Source organism: Phaethon aethereus (genome assembly GCF_964289735.1).
Source record: "Phaethon aethereus genome assembly, chromosome: 3".
Taxonomy (NCBI): domain Eukaryota; kingdom Metazoa; phylum Chordata; class Aves; order Phaethontiformes; family Phaethontidae; genus Phaethon; species Phaethon aethereus.
The window spans coordinates 27,553,448-27,570,386 of record NC_138576.1 but is presented as its reverse complement, the minus strand read 5'-3'; the positions used below and the strand labels follow the sequence as shown (position 1 = coordinate 27,570,386).

General features: G+C 42.2%; 1 protein-coding gene across 1 annotated transcript in view; it reads right to left on the bottom strand.

Annotated features, from left to right (window-relative positions):
* MLIP (muscular LMNA interacting protein) overlaps positions 1–16,939 on the bottom strand; it is a gene marked incomplete at both ends in the record, with an annotated part of 119,573 nt that overhangs the window by 33,340 nt on the left and 69,294 nt on the right. Inside the window, 5 exons of the mRNA XM_081997100.1 lie at positions 2,665–2,709; positions 6,467–6,511; positions 7,536–7,595; positions 7,688–7,771; positions 7,859–7,924. Coding sequence (XP_081853226.1) covers positions 2,665–2,709; positions 6,467–6,511; positions 7,536–7,595; positions 7,688–7,771; positions 7,859–7,924 — 300 coding nt within the window. The remainder of the gene's footprint in view (positions 1–2,664; positions 2,710–6,466; positions 6,512–7,535; positions 7,596–7,687; positions 7,772–7,858; positions 7,925–16,939) is intronic.

Sequence of the window (16,939 nt, the reverse complement as noted above, 5' to 3'; positions counted from 1 at the left end):
AGAAGTGCTGGAAAGTGAAAAAAGGAATAAGGAAGAAAAGGCTCAAAAGACACAAAGTTGTGTTCAAATACAATCTAGAAGAAAAAAAAAGAAAAAAATGAAAAAATCTAACCTGTAATATAAAAACTTCATATATTAGGCCAAGAAAGACTTTCAGAAAAAAATCTTGTTACATTTCCTTACAACTAAAAGCCTATGGGGCCAGTAGATATAATCAAGACATAAAAAAGATGCATGAAGAAAAGCAGACCAGGGCTGAAAATTAATTCCTCACTTCACCTTTCCTCACAGGAAGACTTAGGGAGATTCTCACACTGGCAAAGAAACAATTTGGAGGGACTGTCTCAAGTACAGTGTCAATAAGAGAGATTTGAGAACAAATTGATGAAATGAGCAAATAAAGTGCAAGGAATAAACAAAGTTGTAAAGCAATTCCAGTGTGAAATTGCCACACTATGAATTGTGGTATTTAATTTCAGACATAATCAGCACCAGAAGAATGAGAAGTGGCAGCTATAGGGCAGGTTTTACTGCAGGATCCTGAAGAGGACCAAGAATCACAAATCATTGTGTGTGACTTTTCAAGCTGTGCAAAGTAGTAGGAGCAAACTATACTAACGAACAGAATTAGTGTGTACTAATTAACTAATGACGATAGATAAATAATAGTGAATGTCTTTTGAAAGGGCACTCATGCCAATAAATCTTTTAATTATTTTAGAGTCAGTGAGGCAAGAAATCTGGCTGATATGGCAGATGTAGGTTATGTTTAAACTAGCAATATGAGAATCTTTCAGCATCTAGGAATACACATTAGTTGAAACCAAGTGGGAATCAACAGACCATCTTATGTGAGGCTCAGTGTTTTGGTTTTTTTTTCTCACTGGGTCCCTAAATGCATGACCAGGGATAACAAAATGAGGCTGCCTCACAGAGCATAAAGTGCAGTGGGTGTGCAGCCATGATGTACATGGATTTCCAAAGGCTTTAGTGAAGGTCCTTCAGCAGGGTCTACTTAGGAAATGAAACTGCTATGGAGTAAAAAAGAATATTTCCCATGGACCAGTTAAAAGATAGGAAGCAAAAGGCTGGAATAAACATTTAAATTTCACAGTGGAGAGAAGTCATAAATAGAGTTCCTCAGAGATGCCCTCTGGGATCTGGGCTTTGAATTATGGATCTACATCATCCAGAAAAGAGTGGCTAGTAAGGCGACAAAGTTTGCTGGTAATATTGAATCATTCAGGGGAGTAAAAACAAAATATCAGCGTAGAGAGATCTTATGATACTGAGTGAGTGAATGAATGACAAAAAGGCAGGTGAAACTTAACTGAATTCAACGTTGATACATTTCACATGGGAAAACTAAACTACATCCTAAATTTACACATGCAGTGATCAACTAGTTAGCTCAGAAACTAGCTCTTACTACTCAGAAATTATATCTTGGGTTTATTGTATACAGTTCTATGCAAACACTGGCTTACTGCTCAGTACAAATAAGATGAACTAAATAAATTACTAGGAATTGTTAAGAAAGGAATAGGAACAACAGTAAAGAACCTTATCATGTCATCATGTAAATAGGAAGCACTGTGTTCAGAGCTAGACGAGAGCAGTCTATGCTTTTAGCCTCCCAATCTCAAAACCAAAAACCTGAAAAAGATATAGAAAAGGGCAACAAGGATCATGAAAGGTATGGGCCAGTATCCATACTTCTCAAAGACTGACTAAACAATTTTGACTTTTATGTAAGAAAAAGAAGTGACTGGTAGAGTATTATGGTTAATACTTAGAAAATCATTAATATTATTTAGAAAGTGAAGAAAGAACAATTATTTGCTGTTTCAGTACAAGAACTCAGATCAAGTACTGGGATTAAAGCAAAGAAATAAGGTACTATTTCACATAATGCATAATTAAAATCCAAACCTTGTTGCTACAGAATGTTGTAGAGACTAAAGTATAACAAGATTCAAAAAGTAACTGGAAAAACTCATGAAAGAAGAAGTGGTCAAGACTTATTAAACAGCAGAAATTGATTCAGGAAGTCCCTAAAATTCTATTACCTGAAATATACAATGGGGAAAATTTCTCATCTACATCTCATTTTTTCCCTAAGCATTCATTAGTGATGTCTGTCACTTGGACAGACCTCTCTTCTGACCCTTCTTCAGAAAGTTTGTCTCCAACAAGACTAAATTGTGATCAGAGCTAAAATGAACACCTGATGCATAATCTCCCTTTCTTTATTTGATTTTACCCTTGCTTTTCACTAGTTAAGCCAGCTTTGGTTTAAACCAGCATGTAAGAAGAAAATAGATGCCAGAAAGTTGTTGCATATGAACAAAATTGTAGAAGTGGAATATTAAAAGAGTCCAAGAACCAGCAGTGGACTCTATAGTTGTCACACACCTCAAGATTCAGTAGGACCCTCTAGTTTGTCACTTGGTCCATGGGTTTACAAGTAGTGTCAGGATTTACAGTTACTTAAAACAGGCATGTATTCAGTGCAGAAGAAAGCAATGCAGCTCTGTAGAAGCAATGCAGCTTTGTAGGATATTGACTGCAGCTTCTTTCAAAGGACTAAGAAAGTAAACAGTAATTACTTTTGTGTTTGCATAAATTTTGAAAAACAGCATATCACAGCTGTGCAATACATACCAGCTGACTCTCTGTTACCATAGGTGCTGATTTGTAAAGGTTGGCCTGCAAAAATGGTAAATATATAGAGTATTACATAAAACATAATAGTGTTTATGGCAATTACAGAAGAAAAATCCATGGACAGCAGTATGCTTAGGTACAGAAGCTTTTACCACTGATGCAGTGACATGCAGTTTATAAGACAAGTTAAAATATCGCACTTTCCAGTTTATTTCTAAGTATAATAAAATAGGAATGCCTGTTAAAATTTTAGGGATGCTCTTTCCAAGTGCAACAAAATTTCACTTTTCACCTCTATCTAATCTCAAAACACAAATCCTGATATTTCTGACCCTGCCATTGTCTGTTGATCTCCAGCATCAGTGTTATTAATACCGTTGACTGTATTGGGAGCTCAGTTCAACCTTCTCACCCTTCTGACTTTACATTATGAAAACCAGAACAATCCTACTCAAGCATTACTCTTTTTTCTGAGCATACATTGAACAGCAGAAGCCCTGTTTTCCAGATCAAGGGTAAATGTGAATGTAAAATTCACATAAAACATGAATGAAATGTGAAATGGAAAGTATTTGTGTGCATATGTGAAATAATAGTGTGTCACATGCTTATTCGTCCACGCAGTGGTAAGATTCAGAATTTCTGATGCACTATTCCCTCCAATCAACTCCTTCAAGCTCTGTAGGAGTTCCACTGGATAACACAGTGCTTCTGTACAGATAACATGCCTTCCTTCATGTAGGTGTGATTTAGATTTAGATTGAGACTCTAAAATGTGAATATTCTTCAGGGTGGTGTTAAAAGAAGTAGTAGATAAAATGGTTACATGTTATAGCTGTAACAGAAGACAAGGCAGTGCCTTTATGGCCTGTACCCTCTGCAGAAGAACCGCTACAGTGGGATTTTATCAACTGAACAATATGTTCCTCTCACAGTTTCAAGCAGAAAAGCAATTCCAGCACACTTGGAGAGCAAAGAACATGCTCTTACTTTGATCCCCTGTGACAAAGACCTTGCAGAGATTTGGCCACAGAACTCTGGATGTGGTCTCCCAAGTGCTAGAGATGATTAATCATTCCCTGGACCTGTTGTCTCTACTTCTGCATTGGTGGTGACAACAGTGTCATCATGAGTCATGGTTTAATATCTTCATCAGTGGCATAGACAGTGGGATCAAGTGTACCCTCAGCAAGTTTGCAGATAACAGCAAGCTGAGTGGTGTGGTTGACATGCCTGAGGGATGGGATGCCGTCCAGAAGGACCTGAGCAAGCTCGAGGAGTGGCCCAGTATGAACCTCATGAGGAAGGGACCTTTAAAAGTCATCTAGTCCAACCCCCCTGAAGTGAGCAGGGACATCTTTAACTAGATCAGGTTGCTCAGAGCCCCGTCCAACCTGACCTTAAATATTCCCAGGGATGGGGCATCTACCACCTCGCTAGGCAACCTGTGCCAGTGTTTCACCACCCTCATTGTCAAAAATTTCTTCCTTATATCTAGTCGAAATCTACCCTCTTTTAGTTTAAAACCATTACCCTTTGTCCTATTGCAACAAGCCCTGCTAAAAAATCTGTCCCCATCTTTCTTATAAGCCCCCTTTAAGTACTGGAAGGCTGCAATAAGGTCTCCTCAGAGCCTTCTCTTCTCCAGGCTGAAGAACCCCAACTCTCTCAGCCTGTCCTCACAGCAGAGGTGTTCCATCCCTCTGAGCATTTTTGTGGCCCTCCTCTGGACCCTCTCCAACAAGTCCATGTCTTTCTTGTGCTGAGGGCTCCAGAGATGGATACAGGACTGCAGGTGGGGTCTCACCAGAGCAGAGTAGAGGGGCAGAATCCCCTCCCTCGACCTGCTGGCCATGCTGCTTTGCATGCAGCCCAGGAGATGGTTGGCCTTCTCGGCTGCGAGCGCACATTGCCAGCTCATGTCCAGCTTTTCATCCACCAGTAGCCCCAAGTCCTTCTCGGCCGGGCTGCTCTCAATCCCTTCATCCCCCAGCCTGGATTGATACTGGGGATTGCCCTGACCCAGCTGCAGGACCCTGTACTTGGCCTTGTTGAACCTCCTGAGGTTCACATGGGCCCATTCCTCGAGCTTGTCCAGGTCCCTCTGGACGGCATCCTGTCCCTCAGGTGTGTCAACCACACCACTCAGCTTGGTGTCAACAGATGCACTATTATAAAATGGTGAATGGTATCATATCAAAGAGCACAAATTTTAAAAAGTTGGTAAATGACAACTGTTGTATTTACCTGTCAGCTGGAACAAACTTTTGTAGTTTCACTGAAGTCAGACATTTTTCCATACTTTTTATACACTCCCTTGCTATTCATGGAGTCATTTATATCCTTATTAAGTTTCTGAAGTGCATGGGAAGAAAAAAAGTAATTGTGGCCAAAGCAAATCTATGTCATTTCAATTGTTAAATGGCAGGTTATTTCAATACATTTGTATAGTCTACTACACCATATAAACTGTTGAAGTAATGAGTAATATTATCATGTGTGCATACTTACACATTTATATGTGTGTGTTCATAAATAATATTTCATTGGGGTATATAGTTTGTATATCTATATATATAAGTACATATATACCTATATATAGGTATCTAGTATATATACAATACATATAGATATGTATATACTACACACACATATATAAAAAATAAATGTAAATAAATGTATATAATTTTTATATATATAACAAAATATACTATAGTTATCTTCCCTTTACTGGGAAGAAAGAGTGATTTTTTTATTCCAGCAAAGAAAATCTAAGTGTATCGCTAGCCATGTAAGTTGGATGCCTGAATTTATGGTATATGTCAGCCACAGTTTTGAGAGCTGGAGATCTGTCCTGGAGTAGTATTAAATATACTCTTTCTCACAGACTACCTCTGAAACACTCTCTTTTATTTCATTAAAAAGCTCTTTTCCAATATCCTTTCTAATTAGTATGAGCCAGCACAATCTGTCAAGTAATAATCACAATATGCAATAAAATACACATACCCCCACATTCAAGAAGCAAAATTGGATTGATCAGTCAAGCATTGTGCTGGTATAAAACTGAAAGGCCCCTATTGCTTTGCCAACACTGCTTTGATTTGGGGTTCAATATAAATGCTGAATGTAAACAGAGATTTCTCACCACAAGATGAGTGTAGAGTAAAATATGGAACCTGCAGTAACTGTATGCTAGTGAAAATTAAAATGTTAATTGGGTTTAATGTTTCAATAATTGAACAGATGATTCAATATAGAGATATTCTTTATACGTTGGAATGCGTGAATATGTGTCAAAACAGCTTCTATTCATCTAAGGATAAACCGTGGGTTTTCAGCAGCTCTATACCTTGTAAAGAAGTATTTGGGTCAACCCCAAATTCTGATGGATAGGCAAGAACTATTGGACTTCCAAAGCGAGTCCCCTGCAGTGCAGGCTGAGTCCAAACAAATGTACCCTTCGGCACCCCTAACAGTTTGTTTGCCAAATAACCCCATGCTTGAACCAAACAAAAACAAAGAAGTGTGTGAAGAAATTAATTTTAACATCATATTCACACAGGTAAAATTATCAATAGACACCGCACTGAAGAGATTCTCGCCATGATGGATTTACAGCAGTGGGAAGATATCTCAAGTCTCAGTTGCTAGAGCTCTAACATACTCACTTCTCTGTACTAGTGAACACCTCATGTCATGAGGAGATGCCTGTGCAGACTCACCCAATATTGTAGCAAGAGCAGGAAAATTACACACTTCTGCATGCAAAATGTAGTATAATTATGAAAATACTTACATATCTGGTTTCACGTCCAGCTGCTCTCTGCAGTGTTGTTGACACCTTGTACAAAATAAATATATTAAGAGCAAAGAGTTACTGAGGAGTAACTCAAAGAGATTTTCACCATTGTGACAAGTTATTAATTGCTCAAATTCAAGAAAACTTCAGTTTTCCAGGAAGATTCATGCAATACATGAGAATAAGTTATATTAAATCTTTGCCTGATATGTTTATTGCAGAAAATACTACTTCATTTTTACTGCCCTAAACCATTGATCCCACTCTATTGATGATGGCATGTAAATTATCTCTGAGAACTCTCATAACAAAATGCTTAGTAGTAGATAGCCATAGGTGTGGTTACCCCATGAAATTTAAGTTATATTTGCTCACAAAATAACCTGAAACGGCAGCTTTCCATGTTCTCATTTGCAAGAACTTGCTTTCATCTGACTAAGCCATGTTATTTCTGAGGCATTTATTTATTATAACATACACTTTTTTTTCCTTCCTGTCTATAACTCTCTTCTACCTTCAGTTTAAGCACTTTGCTCTCTCATTGTGAGGGCCTCACAACCTTTGGCTTGGTCCCTGTGCTGTATCCCGTTAAATTCACCTTTTGTGCCCTTTTTTTGGTTTCATGACTGTTAACAGATGCCTTCCATTTGGTCAAGGCTCAATTCTCAATTGCCCAAGGAACTAGGTTTTGGATGCTATAGCTTAACTTAGCAGCAGCATTTTAACCACTTCAGATTCAGTGCAGGCATTGGAAAACATTCTCTCAATAACAGTCTCTACCTGCTGCTTCAGCTACTATCATGCTTCTTCTGTCTTTCAGCTGCCTGAAGCCCGATCCGCCAATGTGTACTGGTTGACAGAAGTATTTTCAAAAATGAAAATAAAATTTGAAGGGTATATTGAATATAGTCACTCAGGAATGCTGGTTCTGTGCACTGTTTTTGCATGGTGGACCAGACATTGTGCAGGGTATTTTGAATGCATTAACTTTTTTATGTGTTTCTCTGCCAAAAACCCCTTTCCTCTATTTCCAGGCCTTGGTGTATGTGTGGGCTTGTTCACCTACCTTGCCAATATCTGACTCCGTACTCATCTGTAGAAAACTTGGAGAAGACTCGCATCGGCGCTAGAAAATTTTCAACAGAGAACAGACTTATTAATGACAAGAAGCAAAAGGAAAGGAAGCAAAAAAGTCAGTCCCACACACTGATGGGTTACCATAGTCAACGGATCCTGCAGGACTTGATCAATGACAGCACACAGCTCTTCTGTTTGTTGTCTGAGCTGGGCAGGGGAGCACATCTGATAAGGGGGGATGGAACACTCAGTTAACCTTTGGTTTTTTTGTTTTCAAATAGAGATTTGAAAGAGATATATTCAAAGGACTACCTCTGAATGGGTGTCCAAAGCAGTGCCTTCAGTCACGCTAGCAGTCTTGGTTGGCTCTTCTAATGCCTGCAATTCAAAAGATTTTGGTGTGATACTGAGTTCAAAATTTTAAAAACGAAGCAAACATAGACATTTTGCAATACTATGTTTCCAAAGGTGGCACTTTCTGTTTCACCATGGAAAGATGGAAAAAGAAGGAATTACAGGCCTAGTAAGGTTGTTCAGGTTACCAACTTCTGATTCTGAATTAGAGAGGGCTTTGCAGAGAGGGAAAGAGAGTATTCAAGCCAGGTGAATTGCCTCTACTTTTAGAGATCAGAAACTACCAGTTTAAATTGTCTTTTACATGTAAGGTAAATGTAGCGTGGGGGGGCCGGGGGCTGCCTGCCGCGCACCATCGGCAGAAAGCCCCTGGCTCTCAAGCAAGTGGACAAGGCAGGGATCCAAGCACACAGGAGACCCTTTCTTTTCCTCCAGTAGACATTTTCTTTAAAAAGTGCCTCCTGTCTAAAGAGGACGGTGATTCCACATTGCAACAAAAACAGTGCTCAATGGTTTTGGATTTCAGCCTGAAATCAGAGATGTATAAAGCGAAATATGTGCTATACATAAGTGCTATCACATTAAGCAGGTATGCAGTCTCTCCAAAACAAAACATATGCTTCTTGTGCTTGAATATACCTCCCGCTTTCCTATGCCTGTGCTTGGAGCAGGTTTGAGAAGGGTGGGAATCAGTTTGCTGATCGCTCTGCTTTATCAAGAAACTCATGAAACACCTCAAAAGCCGAACTCCAGTGCTCAGTTCCCTTTTCATCTTCATCCAGAATCTACAAGGCATATTCTCACTGCCGTCACCCATTTTTGCTTTGAAGCAATTTTCTAATAAACTCTCTGCCGAGACCAAAAATTACTCTGGAAGCCTCCTGATGTGTGAAGCTGGACTGCAGGGGAGGGATCTGCAGGGTTTGTGGATTTTTTTAACACATTACATTTGCTGAAGTTTCATTTTGCAAGTTATTTGAAAAAAATAAATTACAGCAAGAGAAAAAAAGAGCATTCCAGTAAAGTGCTTTTTCATGCATATGAGATTCTATGGGAATGGATTGATCCCAGTGCAGTGGGTATGAGGGCTGCCAGCCACAGAAGGCATATGTGGAGCTGGGAGGAAAATGGCAGAATCTTTAAGAAAAAGAAAATAAGTATATATTTAAGTAATTATTTCTGAGTTTAATTTTGCTAAGTACAATTTTTTTTTCTTTCTTTGTCCATCTACTGACAGCATACATCTATGTATGTGTAACTAACTGAAAAGTTAATGACAATTTACTTTTAATATTATTTTAATGCCATCCACAAATGATCCTGCACAGAAGCATATTTATGGGACACCATGTCTTCTATCAGAGAGTACAGTAAGAAAAAATGAAGAGTGGTTTCTTTACAAACAGGTTTCTTCCCTCCCCTTCAGCTCTAGACAAACCTGTTGGCCTTGGTGTAGTTGTAGTTCAAAAGGAAAAAAGCAAAAGAACAGTTATTTTTGACATGCAGAAATTAATGCAATCTTATGCCAAGACAGAAGATTATAAATAGTTTTTCTCATTTCTGCTGTCTCATCACTGTTACCCAGGTAAATTCCCACATCAACAGTCTTGCAGAAGAGGAGGGCTCAGCTAAAGAGCACTCAGTACTACACTTGAGTACCGTGTCCCTAGTTCAGCTTCAGTTGAGATTACATCTTCCTGACAAACATAAAATGAAGTGATAAAATGAAGTAGAAGAGTCATTCCTTCCCCTGTACTAAGGCCAGGATTGCCAAAGCATCCTCTTGTGGAGAGATGACAAGTATGAATGTGAGTTAGGAAAACCAAGAAATTCTAATCAGTCATGGGTTCAGAATGGAGAATTTTCTAAGCTTCTCAAAACCCCCAAGAAACCAGTAAGGTAATGAACATACTAAAGTAATTGTTAAGAAAAAATACTTGTTTCTGTTTCATCTTCAATTCACCAGAGCTGCGAGAGAGGGTGAACACAATCAAGGGTAAGAAACAACTACCCAGAAGATACTGAGGAATCTTTCTAGAGGAACTACCGCCACATACATAAGCTCTGTTCAGAACCAAGACTCTAAAGTACCAAACGCCCATCAGTTTCAGTAGAAATTAGGTACCTAAATATCTTTGCATTTTGGAGCCTTCATTGACTAAAGAACTCAGGTATGAGCAACACTGAGGTCTATGCACTCCACCATCCCCCTGAGACACAGTCATCATGCAGGAGCCATGCTAGAGAAGGCTGTAGTGTTCTTCCTTTTTGAACTTTTAGGGGAGGAAAATTTTAATCTTCAAAGTGATCCATCTAATTTCTTTCACTGTTATATCTCTTTTTTTTTTTCTTTTTTCTATTTGAATAGCCCAAGTCCTCCAATAAAAGAGAAAAAAATGAGAAAACTAGATTTTAGGCATCCTTATCACCCCTACAAATAAAAAAAGTTCCATTCAATCTCTTGTTAGCTTTTCAACATACAACTCAATCTTTTTTTCCAGCAATGAGGGCTTTTTTTACATTTTTGCATAGAGAAAAATGTGAGATTAAAAAAGTACCACTAGCATTTCTGACTCATTACTGGAGTTATTATGCAATAATGTTATGATTAATTTAAAACATTAGTGCTATCTACAGTACTGTTGATTAGTGCTATCAACAATATTCAAGCTTCACTTCCTGTGCTGATGGTCTAACAATATTAAAAGTGGAGCATTCCTATTTAGGCATTCAAATTTTTTGAATATGTAAGAAAAACAATAGTGGGACCACAATTTAAAAGACGACTGCAATTTAGAGAATTAAAATGTATTTCTGACAGAACTTAAATGTTCGGATGAAATAACCATTTGCTGAACCACTGATTTTTTCCTTGCAAAGGGCAACTTTGGGGGTGTGCTACATATATGCTGTTGATGTCAACGATGACTACAACCCTTTCCTCCTCTTCCCCCCAAGCTAATTGATTATTAAAGCCGTATCAGAGCTGAAAGGATACTGGTAAATGATCCGAACAGGATCTCAAATATTTTGTTAGAAGAATGAAAGCTTTTGGCAACATAGAGGAAATACAGAACATTGTTTCATCCACCAATGAACCACATCAATAGTAGGAGAAAAAATGAATATCATAACCTGGATCTGACACAGCTTCCTTCTTACCGTATTGTGAAAACCCTGGGCTGAACAAAAGCCAAGAAGTTTCCTCATCTTTATTTCTCTTGCATATTTCTCCCATCAATAACTTTTCCTAAGCCCTCAGCACGTGCCAAAAAATCATTCTGTATAACGGAACTTCACATATCATGAGTTCCTTTAACTTATACATTGAAGATTCTGGGAGATCACACTGAAAAGACCTGGTTACTTTTCCTCTTATAAAATAATTAATACTAAAAGCTACAAGGCTTTTGAAAGGAAGAAGGAGCTCATAGTCTGCTCCTACACTGGCACTCTTGGTTATAATTACAGACAAACTAGGTCCTTTATCATTCTATGACTGCACAAATTAATTCCTTTCATTCTTACCAGTAGGTATTTATCTCTAGTCTTGAGAAGCATTTTGACATGAACACGTAATCTGGAAGCAAGTAATTCACCTCGTAAGTGCACACCAGAAGTACTTGGAGAAAACTAAAATCTTTTTTTATCAAAACATTCTCAACAAGATGTTGTCAGAAACACATTCCAGGTCCACAAAGGTGCTGACATGCTTGATAATAGCTAATTATCCAGACGTTAGGTCTACCATCTGACAGTGGGAAAATTTGGCTTCCAAGTTCCTGCTGTATGATTTCAACGAGCAACTTTAATCTGCATTTGCCATGATCAGTCCCTTTACCAATAGATGTTTGATAATACAGTAGGTAAGAGATCCCTCAAAGCAAGAATTTAAAGCTGGGTCTCCAATCTAGCACATCACTGCCATATTTCCGCTGTTGCATTTCTTTCTTTTCATGAAGAAAAAAAATCCACCCTCTTTTTTTCTTCTGCATGAGGATGAAAATGTGGGGGTTTTTTCTTTTTTCTTTTTTTCCTCCACAAAGGGAATATACTGCACTGCTGGCAGTCTGCTGTGATGAGATGCAATTACTACGTCTGTGGAGTTTTCCTAGAAGTGTAACATCATATGGAAAGACAGCTTTAGACTCTCTTGAAGTTAGCCAAATTGCACTGTGACAAGAAAACACGTGAAGAACAACCATAAACAGACAAAATCAATAACCTAAAATATATATTCTTTAAGATGGAAGATATTTTCCTACATGTATTTGAAATTTATAGTTCTCTACTTGTAATTAGTTTATAAATACAAGCCAGGTAAGTCAACAGTGTTTTCATTTGCACCTCTTCCATCCATAGCCAGTTACACCTAGTACTTTTCAGAAGACTTGCTAAGTGTGGGCCAAGCCTCGACTGTGAAGCAGATGTGCTTCATGGCACACCTCATCATCCCAGTTTCACCACAGTTCAGACCACAAGACGTCTGAGCAGAATATTTGCAGTGCCTCTCCCCACTAAGCCTGTATGCCCAGGTTTCCTTCCCATCAAAAGGATGCCCAGATAAGGGAAGCTCACCCCGACCAGCATGGTGGTGTGTATCTGGACAAACACAGCAAACCCAAGTTCCCCTGCATGGACCTTACAGAATCACAGAATCACAGAATCACAGAATCACTAGGTTGGAAAGGACCTTTAAGATCATCAAGTCCAACCATTAATCCAGCACCACCATGTCCCCTAAACCATGTCCTGAAGCGCCACATCCACACGTTTTTTGAACACTTCCAGAGATGGCGACTCCACCACCTCCCTGGGCAGCCTGTTCCAATGCCTGACCACCCTCTCAGTGAAGAAATTTTTCCTAATATCCAATCTAAACCTCCCCTGGCACAACTTGAGGCCATTTCCTCTCGTCCTATCACTAGTTACTTGGGAGAAGAGACCAACACCCTCGTCGCCACAACCCCCTTTCAGGTAGCTGTAGAGAGCGATAAGGTCTCCCCTCAGCCTCCTCTTCTCCAGACTAAACAACCCCAGTTCCCTCAGCCGCTCCTCAGAAGACTTGTGCTCCAGCCCCCTCACCAGCTTCGTTGCCCTTCTCTGGACATGCTCCAGCACCTCAACATCCTTCTTGTAGTGAGGGGCCCAAAACTGAACACAGTATTCAAGGTGCGGCCTCACCAGTGCCGAGTACAGGGGCACAATCACTTCCCTACTCCTGCTGGCCACACTATTCCTGATACAGGCCAGGACACTGTTGGCCTTCTTGGCCACCTGGGCACACTGGCGGCTCATATTCAGCCAGCTGTCAACCAGCACCCCCAGGTCCCTTTCCGCCGGGCTGCTCTCCAGCCACTCCTCCCCAAGCCTGTAGCATTGCATGGGGTTGTTGTGGCCAAAGTGCAGGACCCGGCACTTGGCCTTATTAAACCTCATACAGTTGGCCTCTGCCCATCGATCCAGCCTGTGCAGATCCCTCTGCAGAGCCCTCCTACCCTCCAGCAGATCAACACTCCCACTCAACTTGGTGTCATCTGCAAACTTACTGAGGGAGCACTCAATTCCCTCATCCAGATTGTCAATAAAGATATTGAATAAGACCGGCCCCAGAACCGAGCCCTGGGGAACACCGTTTGTGACTGGCCACCAGCCGGATTTAACGCCGTTCACCACAACTTTCTGGGCTCGGCCATCCAGCCAGTTCCTCACCCAGCGAAGAGTAAACCCGTCTAAGCCACGAGCCGCCAGTTTCTCCAGGAGAATGCTGTGGGAGACGCTGTCAAAGGCTTTACTAAAGTCCAGGTAGACAATGTCCACAGCCTTTCCCTCATCCACTAGGCGGGTCACCTGGTCATAGAAGGAGATCAGGTTGGTCAAGCAGGACCTGCCTTTCATGAACCCATGCTGGCTGGGCCTGATCGCTTGGTTGTCCTGCAGATGCCCTGTGAGCACTCTCAAGACCAACCGCTCCATAATCTTCCCTGGTACAGAGGTCAGGCTGACAGGCCTGTAGTTCCCAGGATCCTCCTTCCGGCCTTTCTTGTAGACGGGCGTCACATTGGCAAGCCTCCAGTCTTCTGGGACCTCCCCTGTTAACTACGACTGCTGATAAATGATGGAGAGTGGCTTGGCAAGCTCCTCCGCCAGCTCTCTCAGTACTCTCGGGTGGATCTCATCAGGCCCCATAGACTTGTGGGTGTCCAGGTGGCTTAGCATGTCCTTGACTGCTTCCTCCTGGATTATGAGGAGTACATTGTGCTCTCCATCCCCGTCTTCCAGCTCAGGGGGCTGAATACCCTGCGGATACCTGGACTGGCTATTAAAGACTGAGGCGAAGAAGGCATTAAGTACCTCAGCCTTGTCCTTGTCCTTGGAGACAATGTTCCCCGCCATATCCAGTAGGGGATGGAGATTCTCCTTGCCTCTCTTTTTGTTGTTAATATATTTGTAAAAACATTTTTTATTATCCTTTATGACTGTGGCCAGACTGAACTCTAGCTGGGCTTTTGCCTTTCTAATTTTGTCCCTGCTTGACCTAACGAGATCCTTGTACTCTTCGTGAGTTGCCTGCCCCTTCTTCCAGAGGTGATAAACTCTCCTCTTTTCCCTGAGTCCCAGCAAAATCTCCCTGTTCAGCCAGGCCGGTTGCCTTCCCCGCCAGCTCTTCTTACGGCACATGGGGACGGCCTGCTCCTGCGCCTTTAAGATTTCCTTCTTGAAGACTGTCCAGCCTTCCTGGACCCCTTTGTCCTTCAGGACTGTCTCCCAAGGGACTCTCTCAACCAGTGACCTGAACAGGCCAAAGTCTGCCCTCCGGAAGTGCATGATAGCAGTTTTGCTGACCCCTCTCCTTACTTCCCTCACAACCGAGAATTCTATCATGTCGTGGTCGCTAAGCCCAAGATGGCCTCCGACCACCACATCTCTCACCAGTCCTTCTCTGTTTGTAAACAGCAGGTCCAGTAAGGCACCTCCCCTGGTGGGCTCACTCACGAGCTGCGTCAGGAAGTTATCCTCCACACACTCCAGGAACCTCCTCGACTGTTTCCTCTCTGCCGTGTTATACTTCCAGCAGATGTCCGGTAGGTTGAAGTCCCCCACAAGAACAAGGGCCAGCGAATGCGAGACCTCCGCCAGTCGCTTATAGAATGTCTCATCCGTCTCTTCATCCTGGTTGGGTGGCCTGTAACAGACTCCCAGCAGGATGTCTGCCTCATTGGCCTTCCCCCTCATCCTTACCCACAAGCACTCTACTTGGTCTTCACAATCTTCGATTTCTATGCAATCAAAACACTCCCTAACATACAGAGCCACCCCACCGCCTCTCCTTCCCTGCCTATCCCTTCGGAAGAGCTTATAGCCATCCATTGCAGCACTCCAGTCATGAGAAGCATCCCACCGCGTTTCTGTGATGGCAACTACGTCATAGCTGTCGCGCTGCACAATGGCTTCCAGCTCCTCCTGTTTGGTGCCCATGCTGCGTGCATTGGTATAGATGCACCTGAGCCGGGCTATCGATTTCAACTCTGGCACGTTGAACCTCCCCCTAGGTTCAACTCTAGTGAGCCCGGTTTTAGCCCCTCCCCTCTCCAAATCTAGTTTAAAGCCCTCTCAATGAGGCCTGCCAGCTCATGAGCAAGAATCCTTTTGCCCCTCGGCGTCAGTTGCACTCCATCAGCTGCGAGGAGGCCCGGTGCCGTATAAACCGCCCCACGGTCAAAAAACCCAAAATTCTGACGACGGCACCAGCCCCTGAGCCATGTGTTGATCAGATGTGCTTTCCTGTTCCTTTCAGCGTTCTTCCCCGTCACTGAAGGGATTGACGAAAACACTACCTGTGCTCCCGCTCCATTGACCAGTCGCCCCAGTGCTCTCAAGTCCTTTTTGACTGCCTTTGGGCTTCTTAGCGCAACCTCGTCATTGCCAACCTGCATGACCAACAGCGGGTAGTAATCAGTGGGCCGAACCAGACCAGGGAGTTTCCTGGTGACGTCTCTCACCCAGGCCCCAGGGAGGCAGCAGACTTCCCTGTGAGTTGGGTCTGGTCGACATATTGGGCCCTCTGTACCCCTTAGGAGGGAGTCACCTACAACAATCACCCTCCTCTTTTTCTTAACTAAGGACGTCTTGATGCGTGGGGCTCGTTGACTCACCCTAGGCACCCCCTCGGACAGACATTTGTCAGGGTCCTCATGTTCCTGTCCCTCATGTTCCAGAGCCCCATACCTGTTGTGTAAGGGCAGCTGGGACGGTGAGGGAGGCTGGGAGGGAATTCGCTGACCTCTCCGAGGAGGGACCTGCTTCCATTTCCCCTCATCTCTTAGGTCCTCTCCTTCTGCCCGGCAGCAAGAGGACAGGGGATCTCCTGCTGCTTGTGGAGCCTCCACCAGCTGCCCCTGCCTCAGGGCCGCCAGGGAGTGGCTCCACCAATCTATCTCCCTCTCACACTCCCTAATGCTCCTCAGCCTCTCCACTTCCTCTTTAAGCTCTGCTACCAGGCTGAGCAGGTCGCTGACCTGGTCGCACCGCACGCAGGTAGCGTCCCCGTCGGTCTCTGGAACAACCGACAGGCTCAGGCACTCTCTGCAGCCGGATACTTGGACAGCCGCGTGCCGGAACGGGAGCTCCGTCTGTGTCGCCACAGTCTTTCTGGCCCCGGTTTTCAGCCGAGACTAAAGACCACTAGTTGTTAAGAGAAACCTTTTTTGGTTTGCAATTCCAAGGCATCCAAAAGTTTTTGGATTACATCTCAAATTTGACATAATTCTGAAGATGAAGTAGGATCTGGTCTAAGAGACTCTCTACTGTTACGAATTATTCTGTAGCTCCCTGAAATGAACTCTTCATCACTATATATTTTGACTGAAAGATATTTTTATAGATATTTGATAGATACAATCTCTAAATAATAGATGTATTACTTTTTAAATACTATCTGATTAGGAATGGAATTTTGAATTAGACTGTGATCACATCTATATAACTGAAGAAGCTATGCAACAGTGAGTGTCAGTAGAGGGGTGACTCACTGACTCA